General features: G+C 38.7%; 2 protein-coding genes across 3 annotated transcripts; both read left to right on the plus strand.

The window, feature by feature from the left end:
• The first annotated feature begins 203 nt into the window (after positions 1 to 203).
• Positions 204 to 6,689, plus strand: LOC142626116 (uncharacterized). Of its 2 annotated transcripts, XM_075799903.1 has the most exons (7): positions 212 to 630; positions 725 to 813; positions 3,217 to 3,487; positions 3,581 to 4,037; positions 5,113 to 5,242; positions 5,714 to 6,048; positions 6,151 to 6,689. In XM_075799903.1, the coding sequence occupies exons 1-7, from the start codon at positions 333 to 335 to the stop codon at positions 6,272 to 6,274; spliced, it is 1,704 nt and encodes a 567-aa protein (XP_075656018.1). In that variant the 5' UTR covers positions 212 to 332; the 3' UTR covers positions 6,275 to 6,689. The 2 variants fall into 2 exon arrangements, with proteins under 2 accessions (XP_075656017.1, XP_075656018.1); XM_075799902.1 differs by having other exon boundaries at positions 204 to 630; positions 3,217 to 4,037.
• Positions 6,690 to 9,358: 2,669 nt separating this feature from the next.
• Positions 9,359 to 11,074, plus strand: LOC142623589 (putative UDP-rhamnose:rhamnosyltransferase 1). The gene has a single exon (XM_075797028.1). It carries the CDS (start codon positions 9,556 to 9,558, stop codon positions 10,960 to 10,962), a length of 1,407 nt encoding a protein of 468 aa, XP_075653143.1. The 5' UTR covers positions 9,359 to 9,555; the 3' UTR covers positions 10,963 to 11,074.
• Positions 11,075 to 11,331: the final 257 nt, after the last annotated feature.

The following is an 11,331-nucleotide window of genomic DNA, read 5'->3' on the forward strand; positions in this document are numbered from 1 at the left end:
ATCATAGTATTACCCTTTTCCACTGAGCGGAAAAAAACACTCAAAAACACAGTAAACTCTATTGCAATTTCCCTGAATAAAAAAAAAAAAAAAAACCAAACAAGCACACTAGTATAACTAATTCTCTCTTCTCAAAAAAAAAAAAAATCTCTGCCGTGCTGTGTCGTGATATAATTGGGCTCCAAAATGCAAAACGGTGCTCCTTCCCACACCCAATCCTGAGAAGCCAAATCCCCAATCCCGAAACGGCGAAACGCGAAGGCAGCAGCAAGTTGGTCAAAATATCCAGAATTGGCTGAGAGAGTGGAGAGAGTAGAGAGAGCAGTGATCGGATGGCTCTACTGGGCGACGACGGTCGCGGCTACGAGCTGGCCAGAAAGCTCGAGAGCGTCGGAGTATGGCGGACGTGGCTGGGCGAGTCCAACTACACCATCTTCCTCCACTTCCTCGACTCCCCATCCTCATGGGATTCCTTCATGCGCGTCGACGACTCCAAATCCAGGCCTCAGATCCTCCTCCAACTCCGCGTTCGAGCTCTCCTCTTCGACAAAGCCAGCGTCTCTCTCTTCCTCCGTTCTTCTTCTTCTCTATCGTCTTCGTCTCTCTCTGTTTCCAAGCTCAATCCAACTTGTGAGTTCCTGCTTCAATTTCCACCTCTTACTATTCCTTAATGGAAATCAACCAACGGTTTGTGAATTCTGATTGACGCCATTTTATTTTGCAGATTTGCAATTGCACGGTGATGACGTCTACTTCACGCTGGAGAATGCAGCACAAGATGTTGGTGTTTCGTCCAATACGGCGTCGTCCAAGGTTCGTTCGTTCCCCTAATTTCAACTCTATTGCTAAGCTAAATTTGTACTAAGATTTAAGTATTTTAGTTTACTAATCATATAACTGTTCTATTAGGATTATGGCATGGGAGAGCAGATTTATGTGAATTAATGTTGTGTGTGTAAATGGAAAGGAAAGGAGAGTTAGGATTCAGGAAATTAACTTCTTTCATATTTGCATTTTTTTTTTCTTTTAAAAGTCATTGTGCACTCAATGCAGAGTGTATTTCCAAAAATAAGAAATAAAATTAAGAAACAAAAAAGACCTTAGCCTTCTTCACCTAAGAGTGCTTCGGAAATCACTCATCAGATAATTAAGTCACAATTACATCCCAAGAAATCCTTAGTTATAATAAAAACCCAATTTCAAATTTCTGAATGAAATATGGTATCTAAAATGACAAAATCTGAAGTGATAAAGCTATGAAATAAATGGTGTCTGCACCGACTCTCCTAGGGTGGGGGGGACTTGACCTTGTCGAGTTAAGCTCTAGGTGGACGTGTAGTGAGTTAATTAGCATCAAGAAAGCCTCCACCATGTAGCCACAAGGTCAATGGGTGATCACTATGCCTCTTCGGAATACTGTAAACGCACGTGATCTAAGGTCGATATCTATTATCTGGTGGTGCATCTAGGTGGCTTCAGTAGTGCTCCAAGCCGTTGTAGATCCTTGTTGGTGATCCATTCTCGGTTTGATTCTATTGTCTGTGTCATCAAACCAAAAAGCATGGAACAACTTCTTTCCTGGTGAAAACTATTTCCTCATCCAAAATAGCATCTATAGATTCTGAGTGTTGGTGGAAGGTTTAGTGGGATGGGATGAGGGATAGGATTGGTTATTGGGTCAAGAGAAGGTTCCTCAAATGGGTCATTTGGTATGACTTTTGGACCTTTGAAATAAATGAAATATTGATTTTAAAAGTTGAGCTAATACCATAGTCAGGTGGGATATCATTGACATATGCATTCGGACCAATTTGTTTTAGCACCTTGAATGGTTTGACATTACGAGCTTGTAGTTCCCTAACTGTTCCCGAAGGAAACTGCTTGGGCTTAATACGAACCATGACATAAACCTCCGCAATAACGGCTTCCCCAACACAACTTCAAATGAACGAATGCCTATGGACCTATTGATAGAATGATAGGTAAACTTAGCTGTAGGGAGGATGGAGTCCAATTCCTAACATGCTCACCCACAAGACATCTTAAATAGGTTATGGTGGCAATTGGCAACTACTAACTACTTCGGTCTGACCATTTGTTTGGGGATGGTATGCCATAGAAAATTTTAGCTTCATGCCTAAAATGTGTTAAAGGGGTTTCCAGAACTAACTCATGAACATAAGAACTAACTTCCCTATCAGACACGATGTTTATGAGAATGCCATATAATTTGATGATTGTCTAAATAAAGCTTGTCAACCTTAAGAGGCATCAGAGGTTTTGGAACATGTGATAAATGTGCCATTTTAAAGAATCTATTTACAACCACAAGAACTTAGTCAAGTACAAAATCCATAGTAACATCTTTTGAAGGGTGGTCAAGACCTCAGGTATCAAAAGTGGTGTGTAAAGGCCAATGTTCTGCTTCCTATTTTTGACCAACTGACATGTATGACATGGACTAATCAGTAATGATCCTAGCAACATGTTTCTTTAGGCCTGGCCAGTAAAATTGGCACTTCCTCTACAGTCTTATCACATCCAAAATGACCTGAGGCCTCCTACTTGAATGTCTCACTCTAAGAAATCTTTCAATGAAATCAGTGGGATACTGAGGCTCCGACCATCATATCCAACATATTATCAGGCCTGGGGATAGGAAATGATATTTGACCATGATTTTGTTGATTGGATTGAGCACCATAGCATTGGGATTTCAAGAGAAATTTAATTCTTCATCAAAATAATCTGTCTCCATAGGAGTACAATACTTTGCTCATATATTAAGCCCTAATTCTAACATATATGGGAAAATCTAATTCTAATTGACTGAGGGAATCTAAAATTCTAAATGACTTGGGAAATCCCAATTATTGAATGGCAAAAATTACATTTACTCAACCTACCAAAAAATACCATTTACTCAAGGAAATTAAATTAAAAATACTAATAAGCTGATTTATCTACCAAGGCCCAAAAATAAAATACAATCTTTTAAAGAAAAAAATAAAATACAATTGACTTGTAAAATTAAATAAAAATAAATATTTCATTCGGCATTCCGCATCATTAAACTATCATATCTTTTGGATTTTTGATGGCTCAAGAATCAAGATAGTTTGGTTAGATGGTACTATGGCTCTTTTTTTAGTTGGTTATTTCTCCTCGCGAACAATATGCATTAGGTTGATCAACATTATGGATTCAACTGTGCAGATTCAATCAAGGGCAGGTTTTAGTGTCGGATCAAGATATGGTGAGTCTGAGATTGATAATGTATCCCAGAGATTCAGGAATGAAGAACTGTCTGAAACATGGTATAATCAGTTTATTGAGAAGTATAGAGTTAGCAAACCCTATAGGTTGTCATCTGGGGACCATGAATCAGACAAACGTACACCTGAAGAGATGTCTTCTTATCTAAGACTTCTTGAGAAGCAGAAAAAAAGGCGTGTGGCATTCAAGGAGGATCGCTACATGGGCTATGGTAATTCCATATTGGAAAATGCATCAAACATGCATCCAAATTCTGTTTTAAATGGTAAAAATTCCATTGAAGATGATGCACCTTTTTTGCCAGAGACAATGTTTACATTGAACTGTGTACCTGATAGTGCACTCCCCCTTATGGATAGAGTGGAAGAAAACCAGAAAGTGGAGTTCTATGGAGTTCTTGATAACTTGCCTCAAGTAATGATCAGGAGTCCTGTGATGATTGAGAGGCTTGGTATCAGGCCTGAGTACCTTAGCATGGAACATGGTGGAAACTTACATCGTGGAAAAATTGGGTCTGAAGGAAAGAGGAAACATCTTGGTCCAGAGCAAGCGTCACAACTGTCTCGAAAGGTAATTGCACGCATGTTGACAAGTTCGGGGTTTGATGGTGCCACAGAAGTTCCAGTGGAAGTCTTCTCTCAATTACTAAGCTGTCATGTATGTAAATTAGGCCGGATATTGAAAGTTCTTGCTGATAGTTACAGAAAGCAGTGTTCAGCTACTGAACTACTTAAGATGTTCCTTAAAACATTGGGATATAGGTAACTATAAAATCTCTTTTACATTGTGCTTTCTGAACATAAATTGTATTTAACTTTCATGTTGGTTTTTATTCCCCTTCAGTTTTTGCAGAGAGATAGGAACACTGAATTTGTATATTTATTTTGTGTTTGTGTGCATGCATATTCCCACACAAAATATATACATGGTCAACTTATAGTTGTGTGGCTAATTGATCTTGAATTCTGTCTGGAATAAGCATGTTCTCACTTCAATTGGGAAAGATGTTCTCATTTTTTATTTTGTGTCTCGTCTTTGACTGGTAATACAATAAAAAAATTTCTTGCTTCTATATGATAGCTCTCTCTCTCTCTCTCTCTAAATTTATATATTTTAAATGCAAAGTGAAACTAAAGAACTGTGTAAGGGCCAAAAAGTTTCCCTGTAATTTATTTGTGGCTTTGAAAGTAATCTCTCTCTCCCTGCATATAATCGTTCTTTCATAATCTTGCTGATTGATTAGTGCTTCCTGAAACGAGTAAATATGGCTCAACTGGCACTTCTTCCTCCCATAATAATGGAATGGAGATTGACATCATGGATTCTAGACCTACTGAGTGTGACCATTAAAGCCCATCTAATTTGGAGTGCAAGTACATGCCCTTCCACTTGCAATCTAGTTCAAGCAAATCCTGCTGGAACCCACCTTTGCAGCAACTTTATACCATTATTGCCCATTTAATGGCCAAGAGATAACATGTTTTTAGCAGGTCTGATCTAGTGACCATAACTGATTGCATAATTTTGTGATGGCTTGATTAGACCAAACAAATTGCTTTAAATGGTTCAATATTTTATTGAATAGCCTATATGTTAAACAGGCTCCAGGGAAAATCAATGTCCCCAAAAATCTCTATTATGCCATATGGCATAATTTGTGAAAAGATCTAGGTAACAAGTCTGAAAGGGTCAAAATATAAGGAAATTGGTTTTGCTCTTCAAATTTAGTCTCTCACTTCTTTTAGGTATAAATTGTTTCAAATTTGAGCGTGCTTGTCTTTTACATTAGTAAGATAAATGGTAATTTAATCTCACATATTTCTCTTTTCTCACAAGTAATTTGGGCCCTTTAGCGGAGCATGTAAAGGATGGCCCCAGGAATTTGGTACAGCAAACACAGCAACTTCAGGGAATCCAGTCGCAGCTGCAGTCACTGCAGCATAGTTCCCTTCGAATACCCCAGCAGGTATATGCATTGACATTTGGTTCTCTGAATTTTACTTGCCTATTGCCTTGGTTCCTTGTACAGTGTGATGAATTGTTTATGGAATTGCAAATTCAGCTAGCTGGTTCAAATTTGTAGTTGGATCTTTTCCTATATATCAAGTTATGGTATCTGACCTTTAACAAACTGCCACCCCGCTTTTTCCATACCTCAGAGGATTGTTCAAAGAATGGTGTTTTTTATGAACATTTTTGCGCCTGTTGTCATTGTTTATTTTCTTAGCACAAGCTTTTAGTGTGGACTAAGTTTGGCAAGCTGGATTCCAGTTTTCTAAAATTTTCCACAAGTTTACGAGTTTTAGGTGTCGGTAGATTTTCAATGTTGACTTGTATATATATATATATATATATATATATATATTCCCATTTGTTAAGGATCTAGTGTGGCATTATTAGTATGCTGATTTCATTATAATTTTTGGTGAACGTACAGATGCCTAGACAAATACATCCGCAGATGCAGCCAATTGTTCATCCCCAAAATTTGACTTTTCCGCAGCAGCAGCAGCTGGATAGAATCCGAAGACGCCAACCATCCACTCCTCGCCCTGTTATGGATGTGGAGAAGGACAGACCAATGGTACAAGTCAAGATTGAAAACCCATCAGAATTACCGATGGATGGTAATTCCCTCAACAATATCAATGCTAGACATCCCCAGATGCAGTTACGGGCACAACAAATTGCTGCAATGTCAAATCTTCATGCTCAAACTGGCAGTCAATTTAGACAGATGCCTTTGCTTCAAATTCCCCAAGTCCAGACACAGTAAGAAAACCCCCAAAGAAGAATGCTTTCCACCAATGGTTGTTACTTGTTAGTATAAGAAATTCCTGACTGCATTTTTGTGAATTTCCTGTGTGCCTGCAGGAGCATGGGCATTGTTAGAGCTCCACCAGTGAAGGTTGAGGGCTTTCAGGAATTGATGGGTGGGGATGCTACATCAAAGCATGATGCTGATGAAAATAGGTTGATGTCCCCCTCAAGTAAATAGCTTTGATAGTATTTTGATCATTCATTGCACCTGTGGGTGATATTGACCTTGGTACTTCTGCAATACACAGCTCTCTTTTTTTGTACTAAATGGCACCGCCTTTTGCATATTTTCTAACAGAGGGTAGCACGTTCAGTGCTCAGAGAGTCAGAATTCCCACTTCTATGGGGTTTGAGAGAAGTGATTATGAGATAGCCTTACTTGAACCCATGACATGTTGCTTTGGGGGGTGCATGGCACTTACCATGAAACCAAGACCCGACCTCTATTTTCTAACATAACCTATGCATAATTTATGTATAGTTTGATTATAGGAATGGATCTTGTTAAATTAAAAATTTCGTTGAATGTTGTTTTTTAACTTCATTTGAATCCACACAATGTACTTCTGCTGGGGTCATCCCCTTTTTGTTGCTAATGTGCGTGCGGTGTGGATGCAAGAGCTAAAAGGCATGGGATAGATGGGTGTGTCGACGAAAAGACTTTGTTTGCTTCCTACTTTGACAAATTTTTCCCTAACTAGTGATGCATTGCATAGATTGTGTTTTAGAACTAGGATTCCGCCATAGGGCCCATATCATCTGTGTTGGCTGGGGCCTGGCGGTGTATGGCCCAAGTTATCTGGTTGTTAATACAGAACATCATCTCGGATGGTGGTGCACTGGAGTCTTGAGGCATGCCAGTGACGCCAGGAATAAAACAGAATATCATTTCACTGAAAGATATGCCCGGCTTGATCCTCCATGTCTTTCTTGCCAACCCAGCTGGCATCCATCTAAAAACTTTCTTAACCGCATAATGGCATTTTTCTCTATTGCACGCCTTTTCCTCTGGGAGAGCACATCACTTGTAGTTGAATGAATATGTTATTCTAGGAAGGCTTTTGTTAGCGGAGTAATAATGTTTTGGTACTGATATTCTGTTCTTTCAACGTGAATAGTGGTTCCGTTACTTAAATACTTAATGGTCAGTTACATGTGATATGCTACTTTTGTCGTATCCTCCTCAACTTTTCATAACTCGCTGCACTATTCACTTTGATTGGACGACGGACCTGACCATGTTCCATCATCCATGTGCATGAATTATTTAGGTGGGCGCAGTCATTCTAGGAAAACAAGAGCCTCTCTCGTCATAAAGGCCATTTCTATTGGCTTTTGTTAACTGGTGCTGGACGTACAGCACCAGTTAAGTTTTACTTTAGTCCGCATGTTATAGCCTTGTTTTAATGGGAAACTCAAGAAAAATGTCAGCATCTGAATGATGTATGTCAGGCAGTATTGGAAACATAAAATTTTGCATTATTTGACTTAAATACCCTCTTAAACCTATAGCATTTTCTCTCTGTTATCTCAATTCTCTTTCTTATCTTAGAGCATCCATAGCAGTGGAGCTAAAAATTTAGCAATTTAGCTCCACTAAAAGTTACTTTATTTATTTTACCTACACACATGCTGCAGCAGTGGATCTATTTTAGCTTTCAACAAAATAAAATAATATAAACATCACAATAAAATAATATATCTACCACAATAAAATAATACATCTCACTACAATAAAAACACCACAATAAAAAAGGTAATGTGAACACAAAATAAAAAATTAATTTTTTTTAGCTCTCATGAACAGTGCACATCTATCTATAGATGTGCACTGTAGCAATGCGCTAAAAAAATATAGATTTAGCTCCACTGCTGCATGCTTCTTTTTAGTATTTTGGTGGAGCTAAAATAGCTATATAGCTATTTAGCTCCACTGCTGCAAGTGCTCTTATAACTTCATGTTTATTCTTATCTTTTGATTCTTTAAAAAAAAAAAAAGGAATTTCATTTCTTTCCTTCTCCATCACAGCTACAGATCTGGGTAGGACTTTTTTTTTGGGTGGGATCTAGGGACCCAAAATTTCCCCCAACAAATCTCCCGTTACCCACTAACATTTGCCATAGTGGCGCATCCATCGAACTCAATTTATGATGGAGTTTTGGTAGTCGAGATCTGGACGAGGTTGATTTGCTTGAGAAGAGCTTCGTTTCGACCTAGTTAAACTTGCCGGAGCTGGCCGCTTAGTAGACATTTTGCCGGATCTAATTTTCTACCGTCTATTTCCTCCCTCATTCACACCTAAAAAGTTTTTAATTTCGGATCAAATTGCCATGTCCAGTTTTCTACCATCTATTAAATTCCTTTTAACGGGTGCTGCACTTAACGGGTGCTGTGCAGCACCCGTTAACAGGACCCATTTCTATTTACAAAAATATCTCAATTTGACCTTGCAAGTAATGGCGAGAACAGAAGGTAACTTCGTGAGAATTAGCTACTGTTGTTCAGAAAGACCTTTAAGCTGACAACAATAGAGATCAAAACTAACTGATACATGCCCGATGTTAATAAGCTTCGCATTGTCATATTCTCATGCTATAGCTTTTGAGAACAACTTATTTTCTATAGTTTATTTGCATAATGTGGGACAAATTAAAAAATTAACTTATTTTTAAAAAATTAAAAGTTAAATTATCCAAAATAAAGCTGTGATAAAAAGCAACGAATTAATAACCCTCCTCGAAATATTGATTGCCTACCTAAACTTCCTCCACCGACAATCCTTACCATGCATCGGGTCCCATACCTTAAAGAAGCCTTGTGGTTGTGGTGGACTATAAGATAGGGCCATGCATATCGTCTGGGTTGTGATCTGTTGACTGTTTGAAGTTTCTATTATCGAAGGGAAGTTGCCATGGAAGTTAATACAAAATCAATTAAATCTGATTTCTCACCATGTAAAAGAAATTCCAAACTCTATTTGAGATACATGAATGAATTCATCTGTCGTCTATATTTTATTGACACTGAATAGATACTAATTTTATTATTATGCATTAATTTAATTTTAATCTTATTAACATATTCCTTAATCTTCAATGACGATTTTTTAAAAAAAAAATTTCCCCCACCTCCCCAAACACACATGTTGTGATTATTGTCCAACAAGGCCTATCCATCTACACGAAGCGTTTCCTAAAACAATGTTCCATTGGATGTTGCCGACATCCACTTGTGCATTTGCCTCAGTGGGAAATAATGACAACAAAAGGCCAAAATCAGAGGACCCATCATTCTTTTGCCCTACAACAGCAATAATTATGCCATTGACAAAGTCATAAAACCAACCCCACAGAGTGTGGGACGATTATGCCATTTTTGTTCTTCTAGTTTTTTCTTTCTTAGCAGAGCATCAAAAGTGAGAAGATAAACTGAGAAGTCAGAAGACCGTTACCAATCCCATGAACTCTATGGCTGAGCCTAAGAAGCTTCACATTGCCATGTTTCCATGGTTAGCCTTCGGTCACATAATCCCATTTTTAGAGCTCAGCAAACTCATTGCTCAAAAGGGTCATCGTATTTCATTCATATCCACACCAAGAAACATCGATCGCCTCCCAAGTATACCTCCACATTTAAACCCCTTGATAACTTTAGTGAAACTTCCCTTACCTCGTGTAGAGAACTTGCCTGAAAACGCAGAGGCTACCATGGACGTAGCACACCACATAATCCCCTACCTTAAGATAGCCCACGATGGTCTCGAAGAGCCTTTGTCTCACTTTTTAGAATCTTCAGCTCCTGATTGGATTATTCACGACTTTGCCCCTCACTGGTTGCCACCAATCGCTACTAAGCTAGGCATCTCCCGGGTCTTCTTCAGTATTTTCAAGGCATCAACAGTATGTTTATTCGGACCAACAAATCAAGACGCTCATGATCCACCGACGGAGCTCCAGCACTTACTGGTCCCTCCCAAATGGGTTTCTTTCCCAACCAAAATAGTGTTTCGGCTGTATGAGGCGAAGAAAGTCTTCGAATCCTTCGAAGAAAATTCTTCCCATGTTTCTGACTCATTTCGTTTCATGACCGTGTTCTCAGGCACCAAAGCCCTGGCTGTCAAAACTTGCATGGAGATCGAAAATGAATGGGTGAAGCTCCTTGGAGAGCTTCATGACATTCCTGTAATTCCTGTGGGCTTATTGCCAACCTCGGCCCAAGAGAGCAGTGACAGTGAAGGTAATAGCACTTGGTATTCAATTGTTGAGTGGTTAGACAAGCAAGAGAAAGGGTCAGTGGTTTATATAGCACTCGGAAGTGAAGTTCGACCTAGTCAAGAAGATTTCACCGAGTTGGCACTTGGGCTAGAGCAATCAGGGTTGCCATTCTTTTGGGCTCTAAGGAAGCAAAGTGACTCGGCAAGTGGGGACTCGGTTCAGCTACCTGAAGGGTTCGAGGAACGAGCAAAAGGTCGTGGGGTTGTTTGGACAAGTTGGGCACCTCAGTTAAGAATATTAGCTCACGAGTCTGTTGGGGGATTCTTGACTCACTGTGGTTGGAGTTCGGTTACAGAGGCTTTACAATTCGGACGTGCACTTATTATGTTGCCCTTCTTGGTGGACCAAGGGCCAATCGCAAGGTTTTTAGGAGAGAAGCTGGTAGGAGTTGAGGTTCCTAGAAATGAGGAAGATGGGTCATTTACCAGGGATTCCATAGCTGAGACACTAACGTTGGTTATGAAGGAAGAAGATGGAAAGACTTACCGGGACAAAGCGAAGGAAATGACTACCATAATTGGAGACACGGACCTACAGTATCGATATGTAGACAAATTTATTGAATTTCTTGAACGACATGCAAAAATGTGAAAAAAAAAAAGGAAGAAAGGGTAATGGTACTCTAACTTCCTCATTTAAATTTTTTATTTTATTTTATACATCTACTTTTTTATTTTTAAAAATGCGGATATGTTTGTATTAATATTGTGGCGGTGTGTTTGCGGTTAGTATAATTTTGAGCCATTTTTATAATGTGCGGTTTAACTAAAACTATAACAGCATAATATCTTATTTTTGTGGTAACATATACAATATGGTGCGATTTAGAGTTTAGTCAAAATCATAATTGTATTGCATTTTATTTTTGTGGTCACATGTGTAGTGATGTATTTTGAAGTCAACATATTTTTCAAATTTTGGGCTTTTTTTGCCCAGCTCAAAACTAATTTTTCCTTTTCT

The sequence above is a fragment of the Castanea sativa genome, chromosome 2 (assembly GCF_040712315.1).
Source record: "Castanea sativa cultivar Marrone di Chiusa Pesio chromosome 2, ASM4071231v1".
NCBI lineage: Eukaryota > Viridiplantae > Streptophyta > Magnoliopsida > Fagales > Fagaceae > Castanea > Castanea sativa.